General features: G+C 44.8%; 2 protein-coding genes across 8 annotated transcripts in view; one reads left to right on the forward strand and one right to left on the reverse strand.

Annotated features, from left to right (window-relative positions):
* Positions 1–2768, reverse strand: part of RNF170 (ring finger protein 170) — a 29975-nt gene extending 27207 nt beyond the window's left edge. For 4 of the 7 annotated variants that reach the window (XM_060291417.1, XM_060291415.1, XM_060291414.1 and 1 more), the window contains exon 1: positions 2593–2731. The gene's annotated coding sequence lies outside the window, so the exon portion shown is untranslated. Of the gene's footprint in view, positions 1–2592 lie in introns of all 7 variants that reach the window. The other 3 variants (XM_030834486.2, XM_030834495.2, XM_060291416.1) reach the window with 3 other exon arrangements.
* A 201-nt stretch (positions 2769–2969) lies between these two features.
* Positions 2970–27047, forward strand: part of HOOK3 (hook microtubule tethering protein 3) — a 103214-nt gene continuing 79136 nt past the window's right edge. Inside the window, exons 1-2 of the mRNA XM_030834459.3 lie at positions 2970–3168; positions 11796–11881. Of these exons, the coding sequence (XP_030690319.1) occupies positions 3112–3168; positions 11796–11881 (143 nt within the window). The 5' untranslated portion in view covers positions 2970–3111. The remainder of the gene's footprint in view (positions 3169–11795; positions 11882–27047) is intronic.

Consider the following 27047-nt stretch of genomic DNA (forward strand, 5'->3'; position numbering starts at 1 on the left):
CCAGTTTCCTGATGGTGCCCTCTGCAGACCTCAGTGACTGGCACAGGGAGGCGCCTGCGCTGGCTACCTCTTACCCCGCTGAGCAGCGCACAGGGGATTTTACATGTTGCAGGGGCCTTGCACTAAATGCTGCTCGCTTGAAACCCCAAAGCAAGGTTATTAAATTTATAAAACATGGCATCTAATCTATTTCATAGGGTCCTATCAAATGAAAACAAGTTAGTAGTACTCTGTTGTTAACTATTTGAGATTTACAGAAACAAAACACCATAGATCTTGCAAACGGTGTTGATAATTGATAGAAAAATTGATAATTGAGAGAAGGGGGAGTGATTTCCAGCACTGGCTTTGTTATTGCTTAGCTGGCTAAGTCTTACTGAGTAGCTTAATACATTGAAGAAGCATAAGCTTTGCAGTCAGACAACTGTGTACTTGTGCAAAATCTGGGTCTCAGCTTCCTCATGTGTAAAATACATAAAATTAACTTGAACTATATCAAGCAACCACTTTTTTAGGCAAAAAACCCCACAAAACCACTCTAGTTTTGTGGAGTTCATGATAACAAAGGTAGAGCACTTACATATTGCTTGGTACATCATACAGGCTCTCAATTAACGGAAGCTATAATATTTTGATTACTATTATTAACAACCCTCAGGGAATCTGCAGAACCATGATAAGATGTGGCCATGCCTTCCTTACAGCTACACTAAGTAGCATCTCAAGCTCGCTTTGATCTAAGCTCTAAGTATGTATTCCCTGGGAAACTGGATAAACTTGGCACACTACGGTGAAGGACACTCCCCTGTTTACTTGAATGTGATAAACAGCTGTAGATGAGAATTAGCCTCCAACTAACTGGAGTAAGGAGACAGCTAAGACAAGTGCCACTCACCTCTCTTTGGTCTTTTCCAAAGCTTTCAGGAAAAATGAATCAAAACAACACAGACAAATAAGGGAAATATGGGAAATTCCGTAACTTCAAAGGAGAAACTCCATGTCTTTTTACCCAAACTCATGTAAAAACATGATGGCCACATGGCTTCTGCAGACAGTTACACACATTCAAGAAGTTTTTAATATAATTTCCTTCATGAAGGGTAACTGGAGCTACGTAATGAAATCTCAAGAACACTGCACATCATGCACAAATGCATTGTGGGTGAGCCATCAAACCTGAGAACGGAGGCTGAGGTCAACTGTGTCAAAGTCCTAAAAACCAGAGCAGCTGGCGTGAAGGTGCTCACCCATTACAGGCCTTCCAACAAGGCTCCACATCCAAAGACAGGTTACACGGGCATCAGGCTGACTTGATGACTTTACATGTCTAACAAGGGTAATGTTCACTTAAAGTGCCAGGGATCCTTACAGAGATAACCTAGCTTGGAATGTAGAAACTCTGGTTTGACAAAGGTCCAGAGGCACCAAACAAAGGCAGGTGAGGTACATTTTATCACTTCTAAAGGTTTCTCTGCCCTTGGTGTAGGGAATAATTTTTAAAAGACCACTGAGAAGACTTCTGGTAAGATCTTCTACATTCACACAATGAAAAATCTGTTAACTGGGACTCTGAAAAGCATCATGAAAAACTCAATGCTGTCTTGGCAGTTCTGATAGCTCAATGACAAAACCTAGTCTTAACAGGGAAAGGGGGCTCCAGGAACTGCAAACCACAGAAAGGTGTGTCCCGGTAAGTTAACTTTTTTGCACCCCACATAAATGTTTGGCATCATCTGGTAAAGTGACGCACAACCTATAACTCAACAATCCCAGGACTCCAAGGCATATCGCTAAAGAAACTTACACGTTGGTACTAGTCTCTAGGGGTATGAATCTTATAGCATTGTTCTTAGTTAGCTCCAAACTGGAACAGCAAAATGCCCATCAACAGTAGCATGGATATACTGTTATATTCATACAGTGGAGTACTAGACAGCACTGAAAATTACCTATGGATCTACACAAACTTACTATGAATGCAAAGCTATAAAATAACACAATGATTCCACTGACTGAAGCTCAACAACAGGCAAAGAAAAACTGTGTTGTTTAGGCATGCATACGTAGGTGGTAAAGAGATAAGGAAAAGCAAGAAAGTGAACATCATAAAAGTCAGTCTAGGGAGGGAACGATGCTCAGAAAGGAACATGAGGTGCTGGAGGACCTCCTGAGGTACGGGCAGTTCTCTTTGTTTTTACCTGCCTGTTTTATTACTAATTACTCTCTAGGCATGTCCGTTGTGTGCACTTTTCTGCACATGCTGTATCGCCTAACGATTCATCGGTAACCCTGCAGAGGTTTACCCACTGGAACGGGGGCAGCTCGAGGCCGGTCCCCTGGCCACTGCGGAAGGAAGGACAGGCCCCGGGAACCGTCGCGGTCCCCCGGGCTGGCCGGCGCCGCACACCCACCCCCGCCTCCCGGGGCTGCAAGGTCCGCGCGGCCCGAGCAGGAGCGGCGGGCTGCCCTCGGCGACCCGAGCCCGCCACGTCGGCCTCACAGCGCCGGCGCCCGGGGCCGCCCGGCTCCCCGCGGAAGGCGCCCCGCCGTCCCGCCCAGGCCGGGGCCCCGCCGGCGCTCGGCCGCGCGTACCTCTGCACCGTGGAGGACACCTCGCCAGCTCCCGGTGGCCGAGGGCACAGATTGTTTCCGGGGCTGCCCGCCACCCTCGCGGGCGACCACTGGCTGCCTCCTCCGGGCCGGGCGCGCGGGCACGGCGCACGCGCACTGCCGCGCTTCCGTGAGGGCGCGGCGGGGACCAGCCGGCGGGGAGCGCGCGGGGGCGACACGCAGCGGGCGGCGGGCGCGGCCGTGCGCAGTGCTGGGCTACTGCGGCTCGGGCCGGGCTGGGGTCTCGGCGGGAGCGGGGCTGCGGGGCTGCGGGGCTGCAGGTCCGCGGGCGGGGCGGGCGCGCGCGCGCGCGCGCGCGGTGCCGCGCGGTCCCGACGGGCCGGAGGAGGAGGGGCGCCGGTGACGCTGCGGGTGCCGCTGCCAGCTCCGGACGGAGTCGGCGGCCGGGCGGAGGACGGGCAGGCCGACCCTCGGACGCAGCCCCGGGCCGAGCCGCGGGCTTCCTGGCGAGGCAGGGCGGCCGCGAGCCCGGGCGGGAAGATGTTCAACGTGGAGTCCCTGGAGCGGGTGGAGCTGTGCGAGAGCCTCCTCACTTGGGTAGGTGGCGACGCGGTCCGGAGGCCCCCTCCCCCAGGCCGCCGTCCTGGGATCTCCCCGCGCCCCGGGCGGGTGCCGAGGGCGCCGGTGCCGTCACATCCGGGGCCCGGGGCGGGGGCCGGGACGCCGGTGCGGGCTGAGTCCACGGCGGGAGGCCCGGCCGGGTCCGAGGGAAACTCGCGGGGCCCGCGGGGCCGGGCGGAGGCCGAGGACGGGTGCGGGCGGCGCTGTCACCAGGCGGCTCCCCGCGCCTCCGGGGGGCGGGAGGGGCACCCGAGACCCCGGCCCGACGCTGCCGCCTTTGTTGTCCCGCTCGTCGGGACAGCGCAGCCCTGGAGGGCGAGCGGCGCGGGGCGCGGGGGGAGAGGGCTTGCCGGGAGGGCGGAGGGTAGGAGAAGGACCCGCAGCCCGGCCTCCGCGATAGGAGAGGAGAAAGTGAGCGGCGTGGAGGTGCCTAGGGAAGGTGTTCGAGGTGAAAATAAGTCTGGAAGGTGTAGTGGGACTCGACATTTGGGGGGCAACGTTATGCCATTCTAATTTTAAATTATCAGATGCTTACTAAGATTCTCACATGTGCATGTAAATATGTGTTCCGTTCTAATGCCAACAGTCGTGCCTTTAGCAGCCTCTTGTACAGGTGGACGTAAAACCCAAGCTTGTGTGTTTCCCTAAGTGCGGTGTCAGTTCCAGGGTTGTGCCTGTGTGTGTATCTACAGGATAAACCTGGTGCTTCTTTGGGGAGCTTTCGTTTTACTCATTGCTAAAACGTTAAATACCACTTTTAGAATGCAGCACTAATCTATTTAGGGAGGTGACTACAGCATTTGTATTAATGTGCAAGGTAAGACAGATGCCAAACAGATTCAGTTTAGCGGTGCCTTGGGCGATAAGCTTAGATCCCTAGAGTACAGACATCACTGCCCTGTGTGGGGACATTTGGGTGGAATGCTGAGAGGGCCAGTGTCCTAGGCTGGTTGGAACAAACATAATGAAAATAGTCTTGAGATTTTCACAATTTGGCTTATGACACAAATCAAATTATGTTTTCTGAAACAGAATATGTACAAGGGTAGATAGAGCTTGATCTATTCAGTAACTTTTGTATTAGGGCATTCTTGGCATTTCAAATCGTTTGCAATAATATATAGTTAACATACAGCTTACAACTGTAATGGGTTCCGACTTAAGTGGGGAAATGGGTTCCCCTGCTGCATTTTAGAGAAGAGAAGAAACAGATAAGCTGCATAATGTGGCCAAAGTTTGACTAGGTAGGGGAGAGATAAAGGAAAGAATTACCACATTCTTTGATACTGTGGAAGGAATGGATTTGGCAGAGGTTGTAAACAGAAGATTGAGGATCTGAAGATATGCATTTTTGAGTCTGTACCTCCTTCAGTGCTAGAAAAAAAAGGCAAGAGGGCAAAGATGAGGAAACATTGAATCTGAAGTAGGGTTACATTGTTTAAAGTCTAGAAAGACGAGTCACGGAAACAAAGAGGTGTGTTTGAAGGGCATCTGCCAGAAGGTGGTGGTCAGTGCAGTTATTTGGGTGAGAAACGCTAATAAAAATACAGAGGAAGAATCACAGAGAGAAGTTTGAAGGGGTACTAACAGAAGCACACTATGGCCACATCTATTTAAAATCTGGTAAAATGTTAAGAAAATAGAGATAATCCAGGTTATCAGCTATAGAGAGAGGTCAAGGAGTCTGGTTTTGTAGAAAAAAAGGCTTTTTGAAATTTCACTGGAAGGCTCATCCAGGAAAATTTCTGGGGAAGAGATTATCAATGACAAAACTGGAGGGCAGAGTCCAAACAAAGGTATACAATTCTAAAATTTGGAAACATTTTAAAACGTTGTACATTGAAATGTTTCAAAATAAAGTTGAGGTTAAACGCTGGGTTTGTTCTTTTAGTTATAAAAAGCAGAATATCCCCTGTGCTCAGAACACAGCGGTGCCCCGCGAGGCCCTGGGTCCGCGAGGCCCCGGGTGGGTCCGCAAGGCCCCGAGTGAGTCTGCGAGGCCCCGGCCTGGTGCGCGCAGGACCTCGTGCCCAGAGGTTTCGACGCCCCACGAACCGTCCCACGGTGCCAACAGTCGCCTCAGCGCCGTAAGCTTCGCGTCTACAGACTTCGGGGCCGCCCAGAAGCCAAAGCCCGTCGAAGGTCTGACCCCGCTGACCCGCAAGCATGGGCAGCTACCTGAGCATGTATCTGGGCACGGCCAAGGCCACGCAGCCAGCCCACGCCCGGAAGCGCCGGTCCCCATGGTTCTCATGGACCGGGCCGCCCGTGGCACCTGCCTCCCGATGGGCTGGGCCGGGCGCCCAATCCTGTGCTACCGCCGCTGCTGCCAGGATCACGGGCTCTGGTTCCGCAGCAGGCGGCCGCTCCCCGCCGCCCTGCGCAACTGGAAGTACTACCCGGTCCGCGGGTCCTCGGTGCCCCAGGGCTGGAGGCGCCTTCCCAGCGGGCCTACCCTCCGCACCCCCTCGGGGCTGGGGTTTTCCGGCCATGGCAACGGTTTCACGATGAGGTCCCAGTGGAACGCCCGCCTCTCTTGCCACACAGGAGACAGAGCCTGGTGGACACCCGTACTGCCCCTGTTGAAAGCCTAAGCAACTTGTCCCCGTGTCCGCCCAGCCAGGAGTCCCTGGACCCCTGTGCCAAGGAGACCGCGCTGAGGGCCCTCAGCCGATGCGAGGAAGGACAAAGGCGGCTCGACGGGCCTCTCAGGTCTGAGAGCCTCGAGCCCAGGCTGTCCTGGGCAGCTCCATTCCTCCGGCCCGTGATGAGAAATGGAGTGGTCCCTGTCTTTGTGCCCAGGCCGGGGCCTCTGAGACGAAGCATCTGCTCCGGGTGCAAGCGCCTCCGAGAAGAGGACACTGAGCCCCGGCCTGACAGCAGCCCTGCCTGAGCCTTCCCTACCTGCCGCCCACCCTGCTGTGAGGCCCCCCCACCCCCCACCCACCCAGGGCACAGTCACAGAGCCTCGCTGGAGAGATGGGGGCGGATCAGCACTCCCGGGCCTGGGCCTCCTGCAGCCTGACGTCCCCCTTGAGTCCTGAGAGCCAAGGCCACCTCCTCCTGACACTCAAACCCACATTTCTTTTACCCAGCTGACCCCTGCCCTACCCCTGCCAGAGTCACTGGCACGGGCCGCCAGGCCAGCTCCCTCCACTACAGCCAGGAGCTGCCAAGCCCCAGAGCCACCTCTCCTACCTGCAGAGCCTGCCCCGAGGAAGCACCGCTGACGTCCAGGCCTGCACTCTCTCCTGCCCACCCACCCTTGCTGCCTTTGCCCCTGAGAAGACCCTTCTCGGAGGACCCTTCTCAGGAAGGCGTGCTTCTCCCCTATTGCCCACTTCATACGGTTTAAAGATTGTTCTTATTTTAAATAATACTAAAATAGCTTCATTATCCTTAAAAAAAAAAGTTTCTCAGAATACTACTTCCATCCAAATCACTGTTCAAGAATACATGTTTTTTAATACTTAAAAAAGAAAAGCAGAATAAATGTTCATGTGGAACGTGTCTGTGGTAGCTGAAAATGTGCATTCACTCTAGTAGCTCCCCTCATAGCTGAAGGCCAGATGAATGCTGAACACAATTCCAAAACCAAAAGTAAGGGGGGAAAATGTATCCTATACATTCCTAAGAAAGGACCCCCATTTAGAATAATTTGTTTTGCATAAAGTTCTAGGCAACTTGGTTGTGCAGTTTCTTTGCACACAGCCAGTGAGAAGGTAACTGCCACATTCAGCAAAATGCAGGCAGCTGTCAGTGACAGAGAAGACCAGAGAGGTGAAGGTTCAGCCTGGGCAGTCTTTGAGCTGACAGCCTTGTATACATCAAGAGCCTCCACATTCAGTTACCGAAGATCATAATTATGATCCTGAATATCAAATAAAAGTTTATTTTCACTACACAGCATTTAGTTTGAGATCAGAGGTATATAGTACATATTAGAAGTTCTTCCACCAGAAATGGTTAAAATAACAACTCAGGCACTTAGAGGGATGCCTATTAGCCACTTATGCAGAATTCATTTCTGTGGAACATCTCAGTGTCCCAAATGCTGGATAAATTGCTATTGTATCAGAAAGGTTACTAGCCCAAGAACCAAATGTTCCCCATTTTTGTTGAAAGAGGAATGCTTGTTAAGAGACAAAGTATCATCCTACCAAGGGAAGATGGTTTAAGCTTAAATTCCGAATCAAAGTTTATGCAGTAAGAAAGTTCAGCAGGATGTGCTGGAAAGTTTCCACTCTTAACCTCTCTCCCCACCCTCTGAGTCAAAATGTACTCTTACCTGTTAGGAAAAATCTGCCCTAGGGCTTCCCTGGTGGCACAGTGGTTGAGAGTCCGCCTGCCGATGCAGGGGACACAGGTTTGTGCCTCGGTCCGGGAAGATCCCACATGCCGCAGAGCGGCTGGGCCTGTGAGCCATGGCCGCTGAGCCTCCGGACGCAAAAATCTGCCCTACCTATTACACCTGTCAAGCCTAATTTTTTGAATGGTACGTGGAAAGATTGCTCTTTCCTAGGTTTAAGAGACTGAAAAACCAGAAAGAATCTGGAATGCCGCCAACTAATGGCAAGAAGCTAAGTGGAGCAAGAATCATGACCACACAGGTTCAGTACATTTCTTCTGGGAAACCCAGCAACATTAACATATCCTTGTAACTTTCATATTTAACAGCCTGTAAAATGGCATGTTGGCGTTTACAATTAGGGAGAGTATAATTTTTGGGGTGGTATCTCCCCCATTCCATTCTCTCTGTTCTTCCTAACTCTTAGGTCCTCTAATGGAGGAATAAAGGAATCAGATATACAAAAGCATGTATATTTTTTAAAGCTTTAATTTTTTTTTTTTTCAACTGAGGGCCAATATGACATGTTAGTTAAGAGTATAGGTTCTGAAATTTGACCACCTGGGTTCAAATCCTGACTTTGCTTCCTACTAACTGTGGGTCGCTTTGGACAAGAAACTTCACCTATGTTTTGATTGCATTCAATTTAACACTAAGAAATGTTTCCTGTGCATTAGTATTGATCAGCATAATTGGAGGGCTTGTTAAAATGCTGACTGCTAGGCCCCAGTTCCTGAGTCTGTAATTCAGTAGGGCTGAGCTAGGGCCTGGTAGTCTTCATTTCTAACAGGTGGCGCTGTTAGTGGCCTGAGGCCTACACTTTGAGAACCACTGCTCCAGAGCAAGGTTTGTTAATCTTAGCATTACTGACATTCTGGGCTGGATCATTTTTGTTCTGGGCACTGCTCTGTCATCCTGGTCTCTACTAGATGCCAATAGCACCCACTTAGTTGTTACAACTAAAAATGTCTCATAGGGAGCAAAATTGCCCCTGGTTGAGAATCACTACTCTAGAGGTAGTAATTCCAGATGATCTCATGCATTACCCTTCTCATGCTTTTGTGGGAGAAGGTGAGGTGGAAGTTGGATGGTGTTAATAGAGCTCCTTGGAATTAAAAGAGAGGTTATGACCCTTCCAGCAGCGTGTCACGCCCTAATGTGGTTAAGTGCAATTATCTTTAAATTTTACTCTACTTATTGGGCTTCCCTGGTGGCGCAGTGGTTGAGAATCCGCCTGCCAATGCAGGGGACACGGGTTCGAGCCCTTGTCCGGAAAGATCCCACATGCCGCGGAGCAGCTAAGCCCATGCGCCACACAACTCCTGAACCCATGCTCTAGAGCCTGTGAGCCACAACTACTGAGCCTGTGCTGTAGAGCCCATGAGCCACAACTACTGAGCCTGCACTCTGGAGCCCGCATGCTACAACTACTGAAGCCTGCACGCCTAGAGCCCGTGCTCTGCAACAAGAGAGGCCACCGCAATGAGAAGCCCGCGCACCACAACAGAGTAGCCCCTGCGTGCAGCAACGAAGACCCAAACACAGCCAAAAATAAATAAAATAAGTACATTAAAAAAAAATTTTTTTTTACTGCTGTCCTGAAACACCCTGTAGATTTTAACTCAGAATTTATGAGAACTGGTAGGTGAGAGATTTTTTAAAAAATTAAAATACACATACCATAAAGTTCTTTTAAAAGTGCACAATTCAGTGCTTTGTAGTATGATCGCAGCCATCACCACTGTCTAATTCCAAGAACATTTTTATCGCCTCAAAAGGAAACTCCATAGAGAGAGTTTCTCTGGGATCTGCTTTACCTTTATCTCAAAGCAGAGGTGGACATCCTCTAGCCTTCATGAGCGACTATTTACCTCAAGAGCCAATTCAGAGAAAATAATTGTTTGGAAGCCACATTTAAAAAATCAAAATGAAAATAGTTTTAAGTCCCAAGAGAGAAACAGATGGAGTCTTACAAGTAAATTACTTGCATTATTGAATTACCTGCTTTATTGAGCTTTTCCTTATGCTTGGCCAGAGGCAGTTTTCTGATCTTTCATCCTTTACATTTGGTAGTGGGTTTGGATCAGAACCCTTTGGATCAGAGGGTTCCAAATGCCAAACCAGTGCCCCGCCACATAGCATTATTTGATGAACTTGTTAAAAATAGACTCCCAGTCTTCTTCAACTTCCCACATGATTCGGGTGTACACCCAGGTCTGGGAACTACTGCTTAAGACTTTTACAAATACATAATGTCCATTTATTTTCTCTTTAAGCAACACACCCCTCCATAAGGTATTTTTCCCAATTTCTAGATTGAAAAACTGACATGAAATGAGGTAAAGTGGCATATCCAAGGTCACACAGCCAGCAGATTAGGAGCAAAGCTGGGGATGGAGTTAGTTTACATGCAGAGCGTGTTCAGTGAGGGCTGTTCCGGGCCAGGTTGGTGATCAAGAGATGAGTGAGGTGTGGCCCTCACCTGTGGTCTTTTTCATTCTAAGCCTACAAGAAAGAGATGAATTCAGCAATTGTAAAATGAAAATGGGTGCTTATTTCTTTTCAAACTACATTGTTATTGACGAGGCGACTGGAGAGAGTGTGGAGTGAAATTCAGTATCATTTCCTACAGATGATGTTTATTTGGTCCATTTATTCAGTTACTAAGGATATATTGAACCTCTGCATGTACAAGGTTAGTGTCAGGGGGTAGCCTGCAAGGGCCTCTTTTCATTACCTCTCCCAAGTAGACACCTAAGTAGAAACCACCTGCTATGTGATCTTTAAGACCATTTCCTTAGTTTCCGCCGCCATAACCATCTCAACCCACAAGACTGTCAAAAATATGAAGAAGCTGCTGACAGCACTTGTTAATAGTTCTTTTTTTAAAGATTTGATAGATGACACGGCACAGAGAAGTGGACGCTCACCAACTGTTAGTAAATTGCTACAGCACTTGTTCAGGGCAGTTTGGCAATATTTATCAAAAACCTTAAAACGTTCATACACTTTGATCCAGCAAATTTACCTCTAGGAATATAACCCTGTAAGTAAAAATGTATTGAAGGCAGATGGTCCCCTGACCATTATTTGCTGGGTTTCCATTGTCATTACCTAGTTTGACCTCATGTGTTAACATACAAACCTATTAACATAGGTCTCCCTGCCTATTCCCTGCAAGCCTTTCTTCATACTGCAGCTGCTGTGATCCCTATACGATGCAGATCTCATGGCCTCACCCTCCTGCTTAGAATCCTTTGCTTTCTCTCCTTGCTCTGAGGATGAAGTCCTAACGTGACTTGAGAGGTTTTGCACAACGATGCTTCTTTCTTTAACCCTGTCTTTCCCCGTTCTACTCTCTTCCCTGTTTTATCTCTTCTTCTGATTCCCATACTCCTCCATTTTACAACCTATAAACTGCAGAGCATGGCTTGCGTCTATCTACTCTCAGTGATTTATTGCCTTCCAAGTCCTGGTTGTGCTACTGAGTAGAATCATTGCTGGCTCAGCTGTATTATTATCTTGCTCAGAAATAATTTCTACTAATTCTCAGCTATGTTACGTTAGTTCTGATTCATAATACATTGAAAATCAAAATGAACTGAATATCTAACCTAACTGTGTGATTTCTACATCTGTATAAAGATATTTTGGTTCTGAGTAAAAGAAATCTCAGCTTGGCCAGGCACAAAGAAGAAATGTATCTCACATAATAGGAGGCCTCAAGATTTTTAGTTTAGTGGCTCACTTTTGGCCTCAAGGACCCCGTTCTTTCTGTTCCTCTTCTCTGCCATCCACTGCATTGGCCTCATCCTAACGGTCAACAAGATGACTGCTCGTGGCAGTTGAAGCAACCAGCATGTTTATTCACACCAAGGGGAGGTTGGCTTTTCTTTCCCGGAAGCCCAAGTAAGCCTCTGTTTGCATCTGTTTTGTCCAAATTGTCTTTGCCTGTGCACCCATGAGCCAGTCACTGGCAGAGGGGATGACGGTACCGTGACTTTCTTAGATGATTATCTGTGAGGAGGGTGAATGCGGGGAAGCCGTCCAGTGCCCACCACCTTCTCTCTTTTACCACAAGGAAAAAGTTGCAATAGCAAGCTGCGGGAAACTTCCCGTGAGCGAACACATTTCACAGTGTTCTGCTTTTTAAAACGTATTCAACTCCCAAGATGAGGTAGAAGTCGTCTAAGAATTCTTCTGTATGGTTAACCATGGAATCTTTTTTTCCTTTTTTTTAATTTCCTTTTTCCAGATCCAGACATTTAACGTGGATGCACCATGCCAGAACGTGGAAGATTTAACGAATGGGGTTGTGATGGCCCAGGTTCTCCAAAAGATGTAAGAATAAATTGCTTTATCTTTTTGTATCTTATCATACCTGGATATTTATTAGATTGAAAACATGGACAAAAAAATACAGTGCTCGCATGAAACACGTGTTGCGCGGAGACCGAGAACTGAGCAGCACAGGTGGTTCCGGCAGCCTGTGCTTGTTTAGGCACAGATGGACCGGCTGCAGGGGTAGTTAGGGCTGCAATTGCTGCAGTACTCCAACGGTTTCAGCAGAATTCTTTCTTCCTGTGGTTTTCAGTGTAAGCTTGGCAGACATTTTCCTGTTAGCGTCCAGATTTTGCCATCATAGAAGGATCTGAGAGGTTTACTCTGTCTTTAGGGCTCTGCTCAGACGTTGTCTTACCAGCGGGGCCCTCCCTGCCCACCCCTAGAAAATAAGCGATAGCCATGCCCTGTGCTCGGTTTCCCTTTTAACCTTCCGTATGCGTCTCAGAAGTAGGTAACACCATATCGTATACCACGTATTTTGCTTGCTTATTTGTTACCTGCTGCTTCCCCCCACACCCGTCTGCAGACAGACGGACACACACACACACAGTGTAAGCTCCACCTAGAGGCAGGGTGAAAACATAATAGTTGTAAAATTGATATTGTATGGCTGTCTTCAACTTTTGACCTAGGAATTTTTCAAATAGAGGATTACCTGTGAATTTAAGATGTCAGTAAGTTTGATGTGATTTGGGGGATACTTCTGTCTTTTGAAGCCCTGAGCCCTTGTCAGCCTGAGACACTAAAGAACTTACATGGGACTTGCTGAGATTCCCTGCAGCTCTATTGAGAATCAGTATCATTGCTAAAGGATTCTTGCCGTTGCTCCCCTTGCAGTGAGCTGTGTAGAGCTGCCCGTCTCGAAGCTTCTCAAATGCCTGCATTTCAGAGAATCTACCTGCCTTTCACACTGGCGGTTCATGCTTGAAAACTATAGCTTGCTGTACCTTTCTTCTGCACCTTACATCTCTCCAGACATACAGCCATGCAGACTTTCTGGCAGAGCTCAAGAAGGCTAACTTGAAACTGACCAGCCCGGGTTCTAGCACAGAGAAGAGCGGTCTTGTGATTTTCGTGGACACTTTTGAGTGGTGCCCTAATAACGTTTAGCTTTTGAATGGTCTAGAACAGCGGTCCCCAGCCGTTTTGGCACCAGGGACCAGTTTCGTGGAAGACAATTTTACCATGGATGGTGGGGGAGTGGTGATTCAGGCGGTAACGCGAGCGATGTGGGGGATGGTTCAGGCGGTAACGCGGGTGATGGGGAGGTTGGTTCCGGCCGTAACGCGGGTGATGGGGAGGTTGGTTCCGGCCGTAACGTGAGCGATGGGGAGGTTGGTTCCGGCGGTAATGCGGGTGATGGGGAGGTTGGTTCAGGCGGTAATGCGAGCGATGGGGCCGATGGTTCAGGCAGTAATGCGGGTGATGGGGAGCGATGGGGAGCGGCAGATGCAGCTTCGCTCACTCGCTTGCCACTCACCTCCTGCTGGTAGCGGTCCACGGCCAGGGGGTTGGGGACCCCTGGTCTAGAGAGTTTCAGTGCAGTCCTTAATAAAAATTATTTGTGGGCAAGTGGGCCTAGCTACGTGAGCTTTCCAGGTATGTGTCATTAAATGAATTTTTTGCTTGTTAGTTTGGGTAGGATTTCTATTGTAGAAACCAGAAGAAAGACTGTATGAATATATTATTTTACCAAATCAGGATCATAACATGCATTATGTTCTGCAGAGTGGTTATTCTCATTTACGAAAGTCTTGTGGGCATATTTCTCATCAATATTTAGTTTTTTACATTTTTTCCCAAAACACATTCCTTTTTCATTTTGTTGTGGTATAATGTAGACCGAAAAGCATACTAAAAGAAGTGATTAATTTGTGTGTAGTATGTATATATTGTATGTATATGCACACATGTATACACACATCCATGTAACCGCCGCCCAGACTGAACTATATAACATTTTGAGCCCCCAAATGGTCCCCCTCATGCCCCTCCCTAATCAATACCCCTTGCCTCAAAGATAGCCATGGTTCTGATTTCTACACCATCCTTCTTATAAGTGGAATCATACAGTTTATACTCTTCGTGTTTGACTTCTTTCACTCAACATAATGTCTGTGTGATTCATTCATGTTGTTTTATATTGTCTATTTAAATAATTGTATAATAACAGCTTCACAGAAGCTTCCTCCTTTGTCAGTTTGATGTTTATTGAACGGCTACTCTGCATCCAGCACTGGTGATGCAAGGATGAGCCACAGTCCACAGGGTAATTGTGTTCAGAGAGTTTATAACCTGGGGAAAAGCAGATGTTAAATGACCAAGGAAACAAAACTGCTAGTATAACAAGCGCTACAGAGAAATGGTGAAAATTTCTAAGTTAGCAGTTGTCTCCCCAGGGCTAGCATTCAGAAGAGTCCAAACCAGAGATATCAATTTGGGTGTTTCTTAATTGAAGCCATGAGCGTGGATTAAATCACTCAGGGAAGAGTATAGGGTAAGAAGAAAACAGTGTGTAGCCTGAGCCTTGAAGAACTCTGACATTTAGTTGTTGGTTAGAACATCTACCAGCAGAGGGACCAGAGAGGCACAGGGAAAGCCAGTAGAGTGTGGATGCTGAGAGAAATAGCAGATCTCTTCATTTAAGCCCATAAATGGGCTTACAGTATGTTTTATTTTTTGAGGGAGAGGGTGTGGCTTCTTTCATGCAACATAAAATTTTGAGATTTATTCATGTTGTTGCCTGTCTTAATATAGTCCATGCCCATTCCATTGTATGGATATACCACAATCCATCCATCCGTCGGCTGCTGAGGAACTCCTGGGTTGTTGTAGTTTGGGGCTGTTACAAATAGAGCTGCTGTGAACATCAGTGTCTACATCTTTGTATGGACACATGCTGCCATTTCTCTGGGGTGAAGTTCCAACTAGGGGTGAAATGGCTGCAACATGTGGCAGGTGTAAGTTTAATATTTAAGAAACTACCAAACTGCTTCCAAAGCGGATGTACCATTTATGTTTTTACAAGCAGCGTGTCAGTGTTCCAATTGCACCATGGCCTCACCAGCACTTGCTGGGATTGCTCTTTTTAATTATAACCATTCTAGTGGCCGTCTAGTGGTGCTCATTGTAGATTTTATTTGTATTTCTATAATGACTAGTGATGTCGGGAATCTTTTCTTGTGTTTCTTGTATTTATATACATTTACTGTATATATATATATATATATGCATACATATATATATCTTCTTTGGTGAATTGTTTGCTGTAATCTTTTTTTGTTTGTTTTTAATTTCTGGGTGTGCAAGCCCAGTGCCCCACCATGACTCTGGGATCTGGGACATCCCTGGGACTATGGGGCCCTCTGAGGGGGGGCTGGCCAGACCGTGTCCACACGCTGGTGGCCACACGCTCACGTCCGCACACTTCCCCACCCGCGGGCACTGGGTCAAGCCAATGAGGCACAGGTGGGGTTAGGAGTTTGTGGCCACATCTGCCTTTGAATCTTGGCTGTCCCTTAATAGATAGATGCTTGACCTTGGGCCCATAACCTTCCTGTACCTCAATTCTCTTATCTGTAAGTTGGGGAAACTACCTATATGTTTAGAGTACCTGGAGCGTAGTGAGCTTACAAGAAATTTTAGCTGTTGGTATTATTTCAGTTAGCTAAAGGCATCATTATACACTGTTAACAGTGTATTCTTTCATTTATCAATATAGGAATTTTGAAAATTTTTATGTTTACTTACATTTTATTGAAGTATACTTGATTTACAATGTGTTAATTTCTGCTGTACAGCAAAGTGATTCAGTTATACATATATATTCTTTTTCATATTCTTTTCCATTATGGTTTATCACAGGATATTGAATATCATGCCTTGTGCTATACAGTAGGCCCTTGTTGTTTATATACATAGTAGTTTGTCTCTGCTAATATCAATCTCCTAATTTATCCCCCCCCACCTCCTTTCCCCTTTGATAACCATAAATTTGTTTTCTACGTCTATGAGTCTGTTTCTTTTTTGTAAATAAGTTCATTTGTATCATATTTTAGATTCCACTTATAAGTGACATCATATGGTATTTGTCTTTCTCTGTCTGACTTAATTCACTTAGTATGACAGTCTCTATGTCCATCCGTGTTACTGCAAATGACATTATTTCATTCTTTCTTACAGCTGAATAATATCCCATTGTATGTATGTACCACATCATCTTTATCCATTCATCTGTTGATGGACATTTAGGTTGCTTTCATGTCTTGGCTATTGTGAATAGTGCTGCTGTGAGCATTGGAGTGCATGTATCTTTTCCAATTAGAGTTTTCTACAGATACATGCCCAGGAGTAGGATTGCTGGATCATATGGTAGTTCTATTGATATTTTTAGAATACTGTTCTCTATGGTGGCTGCACCAGCTTATAACAACAGTGTAGGAGAGTTCCCTTTCTCCACAACCTCTCCTGTTTGCTGTAATCTTTTGCCTATTATTTATTTATTTTTATTAGAATATAGTTGCTTTACAATATTAAGTTAGTTTATACTGTACAGCAAAGTAAATCAGCTATATGTATACATATATCCCCTCTTTTTTGGATTTCCTTCTCATTTAGGTCACCACAGAGCATTGAATAGAGTTCCCTGTGCTATACAGTAGGTTCTCATTAGTTATCTGTTTTATACATAGTATCAGTAGTGTATATATGTCAATCCCAGTCTACCAATTCATCCCACCGCCCCCCTTTCCCCCTTGGTATCCAAACATACATCTGTGTCTCTATTTCTGCTTTGTAAATAAGATCCTCTATACCAATTTTTTCAGATTCCACATATATGTTTTGATATATGATATTTGTTTCTCTCTTTCTGACTTACTTCACTCTGTATGACAGTCTCTAGGTCCATCCATGTCTCTACAAATGACCCAATTTTGTTCCTTTCTATGGCTGAGTAATATTCTATTATATTTATATATCACATCTTCTTTATCCATTCCTCTGTTGATGGACATTTAGGTTGTTTCCATGTCCTGGCTGTTGTAAACAGTGCTGCAGTGAACATTGAGGTGCATGTGTCTTTTTGAATTATGGTTTTCTTTGGATATATGCCCAGTAGTGGGATTGCTGGGTCACATGGTAGTTCTATTCTTAGTTTTTTAAGGAATCTCCATACTGTTCTCCACAGTGGCTGTATCAATTTACATTCCCACCAACAATGCATGAGGGTTCCCTTTTCTCCACACCCTCTCCATCGTTTACTGTTTGTAGATTTTTTGATGATGGCCATTCTGAGGTGTGAGGTGATACCTCATAGTAGTTCTGATTTTGCATTTCTCTAATAATTTGTGATGTTGAGCAACTTCTCATGTGTTTGTTGGCCATCTGTATGTCTTCTTTGGAGAAATGTCTATTTAGGCTTTCTGCCCATTTTTTGATTGGGTTGTTTGTTTTTTTGATATTTAGCTGCATGAGCTGTTTGTATATTTTGGAGATTAATCCTTTGTCAGTTGCTTCAGATGCAAATATTTTCTCCCATTCCGAGTGTTGTCTTTTCGTCTTGTTTAAGGTTTCCTTTGCTGTGCAAAACATTTTAAGTTTAATTAGGTCCCATTTGTTTATTTCTGTTTTTATTCTCATTACTCTAGGAGGTGGGTCAAAAAACATCTTGCTGTGATATGTGTCAAAGAGTGTTCTGCTTATGTTTTCCTCTAAGAGTTTTATAGTGTCTGGCCTTACATTTAGGTCTTTAATCCATTTTGAGTTTATTTTTGTGTATGGTGTTAGGGGGTGTTCTAATTTCATTCTTTTACATGTACCTGTCCAGTTTTCCCAGCACCACTTATTGAAGAGGCTGTCTTTGCTCCATTGTATATTCTGGCCTCCTTTGTCATAGATTAAGTGACCATACGTGTGTGGGTTTTTCTCTGGGCTTTCTATCCTGTTCCATTGATCTATATTTTGTTTTTGTGCCAGTACCATACTATCTTGATTACTCTAGCTTTGTAGTATAGTCTGAAGTCAGGGAGCCAGATTCTTCCAGCTCCATTTTTGTTTCTCAAGATTGCTTTTGCTATTCGAGGTCTTTTGTGTTTCCATACGAATTGTAAAATTTTTTGTTCTAGTTCTGTGAAAAATGCCATTGGTAATTTGATAGGGATTGCATTGAATATGTAGATTGCTTTGGGTAGTATAGTCATTTTCACAATATTGATTCTTCCAATCCAAGAACATGGTATATCTCTCCATCCGTTTGTGTCATCTCTGATTTCTTTCATCAGTATCTTATAGTTTTCTGCGTACAGGTCTTTTACCTCGTTAGATAGGTTTATTCGTAGGTATTTTATTCTTTTTGTTGCAGTGGTAAATGGGATTGTTTCCTTAATTTCTTTTTCTCATCTTTCATTGTTAGTGTATAGGAATACAAGAGATTACCGTATATTAATTTTGTATCCTGCAACTTTACTAAATTCATTGATTAGTTCTAGTAGTTTTCTGGTGGCATCTTTAGGATTTTCTATGTATAGTATCATGTGATCTGCAAACAGTGACAGTTTTACTTCTTTGCCAATTTGGATTCCTTTTATTTTCTTTTTCTTCTCTGATTGCCATGGCTAAGACTTCCAAAGCTATGTTAAATAATAGTGGCAAGCGTGGGCACCCTTGTCTTATTCCTGATCTTAGTGGAAATGGTTTCAGTTTTTCACCATTGAGGATGATATTGGCTGTGGGTTTGTTGTATATGGACTTTATTATGTTGAGGTAGGTTCCCTCTATGTCCACTTTCTGGAGAGTTTTTATCATAAATGGGTGCTGAATTTTGTCGAAAGCTTTTTCTGCATGATTGTATGGTTTTTATTCTTCAACTTGTTAATATGGTGTATCACATTGATTGATTTGCGTATATTAAAGAATCCGTGCATCCCTGGGGTAAATCCCACTTGATCATGGTGTATGATCTTTTTAATGTGTTGTTGGATTCTGTTTGTTAGTATTTTGTTGAGGATTTTTGCGCCTATGTTCATCAGTGATATTGGCCTGTAATTTTCTTTTTCTGTGATATCTTTGTCTGGTTTTGGTATCAGGGTGATGGTGGCCTCGTAGAATGAGTTTGGGAATGTTCCTCCCTTTGTAATTTTTTGGAAGAGTTTGAAAAGGATCTGTGTTAGGTGTTCTCTAAATGTTTGATAGAATTCACCTGTGAAGCCATCTGGTCCTGGAATTTTGTTTGTTGGAAAATTTTTAATCACAGTTTCAATTTCATTACTTGTGGTTGGTCTGTTCATATTTTCTAATTCTTCCTGGTTCAGTCTTGGAAGCTTGTACTTTTCTAAGAATTTGTCCATTTCTTCCAGGTTGTCCATTTTATTGGCATATAGTTGCTTGTAGTAGTCTCATGATCCTTTGTATTTCTGCGGTGTCAGTTATAACTTCTCCTTTTTCACTTCTAATTTTATTGATTTGAGTCCTCTACCTTTTTTTCTTGATGAGTCTGGCTAAAGGTTTATCAATTTTATCTTCTCAAATAACCAGCTTTTAGTTTTATTGATCTTTGCTAGTGTTTTTTTGTTTCTCTTTCATTTATTGCTGCTCTGATCTTTATGATTTCTTTCCTTCTACTGACTTTGGGTTTTGTTTGTTCTTCTTTCTCTGGTTCCTTTAGGTGTAAGATTAGATTGTTTTTTTGAGATTTTTCTTGTTTCTTGAGGTGAGATTGAATTACTATAAACTTCCCTCTTAGAATTGCTTTTGCTGCATCCCATAGGCTTTGGGTCATTGTGTTTTCATTGTCATTTATTTCTAGTTAGTTTCTTATTTCTTCTTTGATTTCTTCAGTGATTTCTTGGTTATTTAGTAGCATATTGTTTAGCCTCCATGTGTTTGTGTTTTGTACAGTTTTTTTTCCTGTAATTGATTTCTAATCTCATAATGTTGTCGGAAAAAATGCTTGATACAATTTCAGTTTTCTTAAATTTACCGAGGCTTGGTTTGTGACCCAAGATGTGATCTATCCTGGAAAATGTTCTGTGTGCAGTTGAGGAGAAAGTGTATTCTGCTGGTTTCGGATGGAATGTCCTATAGATATTACTTAAGTCTATTGGTCTAATGTGTCATTTAAGGCTTGTGTTTCCTTATTAATTTTCTGTCTGGTTGATCTATCTGTTGGTGTAAGTGGGGTGTTAAAGTCCCCCACTATTACTGTGTTACTGTCGATTTCCCCTTTTATGGCTATTAGCATTTGCCTTATGTATTGAGGTGCTCCTCTGTTGGGTGTATAAATGTTTACAATTGTTATATCTTCTTCTTGGATTGATCCCTTGATCATTATGTAGTGTCCTTCGTTGTGTTTTGTGGGTTTTTCCTATTTTTTAATTGAATTGTTTTCATCTTATTAAATTTAGAGTTCTTTATATATTCTAAATACAAGTTCTTTCTCAGATGTATGTTTTAAAATATTTTCTCCCAGCCTGTGGCTTCCCTTTTTATTTTCTTAATAGTGTTTTTGCAGGGCAAATATTTTAAAAGTTTTACTTATTAAATACTTATTATTTAATATATTTTTTTAAGTTCACATTTTTTTTTTAAATTGTATTAAGAAACCTTTACCAAACTCAGGGTCTCTAAGATTTTCTCCTCTGTTTTCCTCCAGAAGTATTATAGTTCTAATGCTTATATTTAGGTCTGTGACGCATTCTCAGTTACTACTTTTTGTGTATGATATAAGGGTCTCTTTTTTTTTGCACTATTTATTGCAAAGATTCCTTTCCCATATTTTCAGGATTTTGATTATGTTGAACTGTCTAATGACTGGACAGACAACATCCATGGATGATTAGATTCTTGTTCATTGAAGTAATTTTTAATAATAGATCAGGCACTGAAAACACTTAAGATGTAGTTTATCCTTTTACATCTATATATCAACAAATACAAAATGAAAACATTTTCTTGAGGGGACCCTTAAGTTTTTAGGGAGCGTGACTCTTAATATTATCAAAACTCAAATTTATAGAATTTTCTTTCCTATTTTCTACTTCTTGGTTTGAAGAAAATTAACATTAGCCTTTGTAAAGATTTTTACAAAGCAGCACCCACTTTGGAGAGCACGGCATGTTCTATGTGAGACAACAAGAACTTGAATTGACTGTTTATGCTGTAAAACCTGTGATTCTTGGTGAACCTATGGTACACCTGCCAGAGAACAATCACTGCTTTGCACTGATCAATTTCGGGCCTGAAAGAATCCTCTTCTCCCGTAACAGCACTGCCTCTGCAGGCTTCTAAGTAAGGCTGTTTCTTCTTCATGTACCACTTGGCTCAGCATGGTGCCTCCTCAGTGCTGCTTCCAGACCGTTCCCCTCACATCTTCCCTAACACCCCCCAGTTTTGAGTCTTATGACATCATCCCTCTCGTTTCTCAGCAGCTTTGGATCCAGGCATCCTGCTGCTCTTTCCAGTACCACCCTTGCTGAAATTCCTGGGGACTTGGATATGGTCCTTCAGACCGTTGCCTGTCAACTCCTTGACTCATCTACTTTGGTCTCATCCTCTACCCAGTTTCAGCCACTCAATCTCGAGGTCATACCCCATGGCTTATCATCACCAGTAATCTGCGACCCTCTGTGGTCTCGGTTTGCTCTCTCCCGCCGTCTGACCACTGCCTCCTCTCTTTCCATCTCACTCTCTCTGGCCGCACATCTCCAGCCACCCTTCCGTTCTCGAGGGCAGGTGGGGTCTCAACACTGTCCTTCACCTTCCCCTCTTTCTTTCCTCTTATTCAGCTGAAATTCCGTGGTCAGTCATAATCACTCCCTGTGTACATTTTTAGCTTCTCTGCCCCTTTTTTATTTCTTTGTACTTTTTTTAGCTAAACCACAACTTGGTTAAATCTAATATCCCACCAGTTCTGCGTCTCACCTATGCGGCTGAACCGAGCTGGAAAAGACACAGACTTGCTGGTGCGTCTCATTTTACATTTCCCAGTGTGAACCCCTGGTCATCTGGTACTTCCCCAGCCCTCTCACTACCCCTCTTCCGGGTGACCGTCCCCCACTCTCCTTTCTGCAGACCTTCAGCACCACTTCCCCACTCTCTCCTCTGATTACCTTCCAAGGTAAGGGACCGCCTACTTCTGAGAAAGTTGAAACACATACAAGAGAATCTCTGTTGACTCCCCGACTACGTTTGCCCCCACCGGCATCAATGTGGCCACCTCGCTGCCCGTTACCGCCTTCGAGCTGTGCTGGGGGCAGTCCTGTCGTAAAGTCAGTGGCTGCACGTTGTCTGTTGGGTCCCTTTGCCTCTCACCTACTCAAGATCTTTGCTTTACCAGTTCTCCCCTCTTTGCTGCACCCACGGCTTCGCCTGCTCTGCAGGGTCATATCCACTAGCAGGGAAGCAGGCTTATTTGTCTTTAAACAGACTTCTCAGGATCCCACTCCTGTCAGCCACTGCTCCCGTTCCCCTGCCTGTGCAGCATCTGTCTCAGAGTTCTCCCCCACCCCCCCTTAAACCCACTTCTGTCACGGTTTCCCCACCATCATGTTAGAACTGCACTTGTTGTGATGCTAATGCTCGTTCTCAGTCCTCGTCTGGACTGGCAGCGGCGTTCAAAGGACAGATGCTCATCTGCTTATTACTTCCTTCTGACACTTAGTAAGATTTGGCCTCCAGGATACTGTGACCTTCCAGGTTTCTCTCCTGTCTCATTGGATGATCTGCATTTCCTGTGCTGGTTTCGCTCTCCTGTGCTCCCTCCTAAGGATGCAGAGCTTAAGGACTCAGGCCTGGCCCCTCTTCTCTTTTGTTTGCATTCACCCCCTCAGTGATTTCGTCTAGTCTCTTAGCCTTAAATAGCATCCGTATCCTAAGGACGCTCAGATTTTTATCTCCAGCGTGAACCTCTCCTCTGACGTCCAGACTTGTCTGATTGTCTACTTAGCATCTCCAGTTGGGTCTAAAAGACATGTCAGAGTCATCGTATCTAGAACTAAACCCTGTCTTCTGCTCAGACCCACTCAGTCAAAGTCTTCTCATTTCAGTTGTTGGCATTTCTGGCCTTGAGCTGCTCAGACCTTGAAACCTATCTTTCTTTTTCTCCACATCCTGCATCCAACCCATCAGGAAACACTGAAGGCTACACTTTTAAAATATAGCTAAATCCAGCCTTTAGATCTAACTTCCAGATTACAGAGAAATACAGAGGACAGAGGAATAGGTTAAACTGAGTCACAAGGAAAGGATCAGGAAAATCCAGAAAGTGCGATATTTCACAGGACAGTTGACCTGGTCTCTTCAGCAAGTGAATGTCAAGAGAAGAAAGGAACGGGGTGGATCCTTCTAGATCACAGAGTCCAGAGAGAAAGACACTGACCAAACGCATCACGTGGTTCTTCTGGAAGACCTGCCGCGTGCAGAGCGTGGATGCCCCGGAGGACGTCATGCTACGTGAGAAAGCCAGTCCCAGGGGGCAGACTGCACCACTCCACTTCTGGGAGGTGTCTGAAGTGGTCAGACTCATGGAAGCAGAGTGAAGTGGTGGCTGCCAGGGGCTGGGATTTGGGGGAAATGGGAGTTGCTGTTCAACAGGTGTAAAGTTTCAGTTGCATGAGATGCATAAGCCCTTAAGGCCTGCTGTGCAGCGCTGTGCTTGTGGTTCATAGCACTGTACTCTGGTCTTGAATGTCTCTCGAGAGGGCAGAGCTCATGTTAAGTGTTCTTACCACAGTTTCAAAAACAAAAACAAATGCAATGCATGAAGCTTGGATCTTGTGTGAACAAAGACATTTCAAGGATGTAATGGAGGAAATTTGAATACAGATTGAGTATTAGGTGGTATTCTGGGAGTGTTTCTTTGTTATGTTAGGTGTAGTATCAGAACCATGGTTAGTAAGGCACAGGAAAGTGCCTTACTTATCACAGATGTATAGTGGAATTTTTAGGAGGAAAAAAGTTTTATGATAAAAATTATTACCTTTACTGCTACCATATTGGTCTGGCTGCCGTCATCTCTTGCCCGTATCATGTTGGTAACTTCCTGACCAGTGTCGGTGTTTCTGTAGTTGCCTGCCCCAGAGTCTCATGTGAACCCAACAGCCACAGTGAGGTTTTCTGCTTAGAGCCCTGCACTGGTGCCCCATTTCACTCAGGGTAAAAGCCAAAGGACTCACAGTGATGTATCAGAGCCCAAGTGACCTGAGCCCTTGGTACCACTCAGACCGCATTCCATTTTTTTTTTAACATCTTTATTGGAGTATAATTGCTTTACAATGGTGTGTCAGTTTCTGCTTTGTAACAAAGTGAATCAGTTATACACGTACGTATGTTCCCATATCTCTTCCCTCTTGAACTCTGACCTCATTTGCTGGCGTTCTTTCCCACAGCAGCACCCTGCTCGTCCTCACACGCCTTCTGCTGGGGGCATCGTGCGTGGCCCGTCCCTCTGCCTCGGATGTTTATCAGTCAGATGTCCACATGCTGCCCTTCCTCACCAGCTGCCAGTCCCCACTGAGAGCTGTCTGCCTCTCCACCTAGCCCACCCTGACCACCTGTTCAGTATCGCCGCCGCCCTTACCTCCCAGAGCCCCTTGTCCTGCTCTAGAGTAGGTGTTCTGTAAATGCTAGCTAAATGAATGAATATGGAATTATGAACTTGGAAATGAAAAGGAAGCAACTTTTATCTTCTTTTATCCTTTATCTCCAAGAAGAGTTCACCACTCTGTCATTTTCCATCAACAGTTTCCCTGATACCAACTCGATGTTCTGACACCAGCTTCCTGAGGTAGCTCAGACCCACAAGTTAAGGTCACAGTCCTTTGATTCTGACCCTCGGGGCAGACTCGGCAGTTAAGGCCCCAGTCCCACAAGACTGTCCCCGCTGCAGACGCCAGGTAGATATGGATGGGGTCCGTGGGGCACCCACACTTCTGCCCAGCCAACTGCAAATGCAGGAGTTCCCATGAACCCCCTCAGGTTTGATATTTGCGAGAATGACACAAAACTCAGGGAAGCTCTATACTTATGATTACATTTTTATTGTACAGGATCCAACTCAGGAACAGCCACATGAAGGAGATGCACAGGGACGTGTGGGGTAGAGGCAGCGCAGAGCTCTGGGACCCCGTGAGCCCACTGCCTTCCCAGCACAGTGATGTGCTCACCCACCCCGAAGTTCTGAACCCTGTTGTTTAGGGTTTTATTGGGGGGTTTCACTAAAGAGACATGAGTGAAGTCGTTAGCCACGTGTTTGAACTCCGCCGCCAGTCCCTTCCTGGAGGTCAGGGGGTGGGGCTGAAAATTCCTCTGGGACCAGCCCTCGTCCTGAAGCTGTCTGTGGGTCCCACAGTGAATCACCCTGTTAGCATAAGCTCCGGTGTGGCTGGAAAGAGCTCATGATGAGTTATAAAAGACACCCCATCACTCAGGAAATTCTCAGGGTTTTAGGAGCTCAGCACCAGGATCCAGGGACAGAGGGCAAATATATTTTTTATTCTGCCACAACTGCATATTGATTGAAAGAGCAAGATCAGAAGTAGTTGTGCCTCTAAGTGCCATTATGTTTTATTTTCAGAGTTAAAGAAAGAGGGAAAAAGAAAGTAGATGAGACCAAAAGAGGTAAAATGAAGGCCAAGCTGCGGACAGCGGTGGAATGCCTCTTTTTATTTATGGGACCTGATTGCCTGCCCTTGGTTTAGAGCCTGTGCCTCTGCGCCTCTGTTGCTCTTTCTAACACTGCAGGGGCTAAAGCATAATTTGCTTTATTTTTGTTGTCATCAAGGATGCGAAATATAAATGTCATAGCCAACTCTTGAATATCCATTTAGTGGCAGGGGACCAAAATGATTGTTTTAGGTAATGAAAAGATGATTAGAAAATAGACCTAAGAGGGACTTCCCTGGCAGTCCGGTGGTTAAGACTCCGAGCTTCCGTTGCAGGGGGCACGGGTTTGATCCCTGGTCAGGGAACTAAGATCCTGCATGCTGCACAGCGCGGCCAAAAGAAAAAGGAAAATAGACCTAAGAATTAACGTATCTATTTTAAAAAATAGTAACATTTGCTAATAAAAATGTCATATTAAGAAATTGAGTCAAAATACAGTGTTTGTTTCGGACCCCATCTTAATTTGGGGGACTTCAATAAGAATATTATGGTACTTAAATAATTTAAGCAGTAGAAATAAAATTTAATTTTTTGGTTTCTGTGGAAGCAGTTGACTGCAGGATGACAGTGTATTCCTGGAATTGTGTTAACGGATTAAAATCAATGGGCTTTTCCTTTAGCTTAAGCTATGACTGGTGCATAAGTTACAGCCGAATAGATGTGCTGGGAAAGTCGAGGAAATGGCTTCATATGTTTTGTGGCTGGTTTGTGTCATTTCCTTAACAGGAGTCAGGACATAGTAAGACGCTAAAGATGGTTTCTGGCTCATGAAGAACATTCCGAGTAAGATTATCCCTTGTCATTTACGTATCTGTGCAGAACTATAATCTGTTAATATGTTGGAGAAAATCACCTTTATGCTGTTTGATCCTAGCCTGAGAACGTTTATTAAGGGGTACTTAGAAAACATTGCTGAAATTGTAAACTACTTAGCGAAACAGAGTTATGGCTAGATGCCTGCATATTTGAGTCAAGTTCATGACTAGGAAAAGTATTGAATGGAAGAATGCTGTGGACTACTATTGTTTTTTTTTTTTTAATTGAAGTATAGTTGATTTACAGTGTTGTGTTAATTACTGCTGTACAGCAAAGTGATCCAGTTATACATATATATATATATATATACTTTTTTAAAATATTCTTTTCCATTATGGTTCATTAGGTGATATTGAATATAGTTCACTATGCTATACAGTAGCACCTTGTTGTCGATCCATTCTATGTCTAAAAGCTTACATCTGCTAATCCCAACCTCCCACTCCATCCCTCCCCCAACCCCCTCCCCCTTGGCAACCACCAGTCTGTTCTCTATGTCTGTGGGTCTGTTCTGTTTCATAGATAGGTTAATTTGTGTCATAGTTTAGATTTGTGGACTACTATTCTTGCTGTGTTCCGCCCAAGTAGCAGATTGGAAGCTTATTAAATAAAAGTGCTATCACCTTCCAAATGTATTTCAGTGCACAGGTATCAATGAGAACTGCTGTGCGTCAGACGTGAAGTGCTG

Source organism: Globicephala melas, chromosome 21, assembly GCF_963455315.2.
Source record: "Globicephala melas chromosome 21, mGloMel1.2, whole genome shotgun sequence".
In the NCBI taxonomy this organism is placed as follows: Eukaryota; Metazoa; Chordata; class Mammalia; order Artiodactyla; family Delphinidae; genus Globicephala; species Globicephala melas.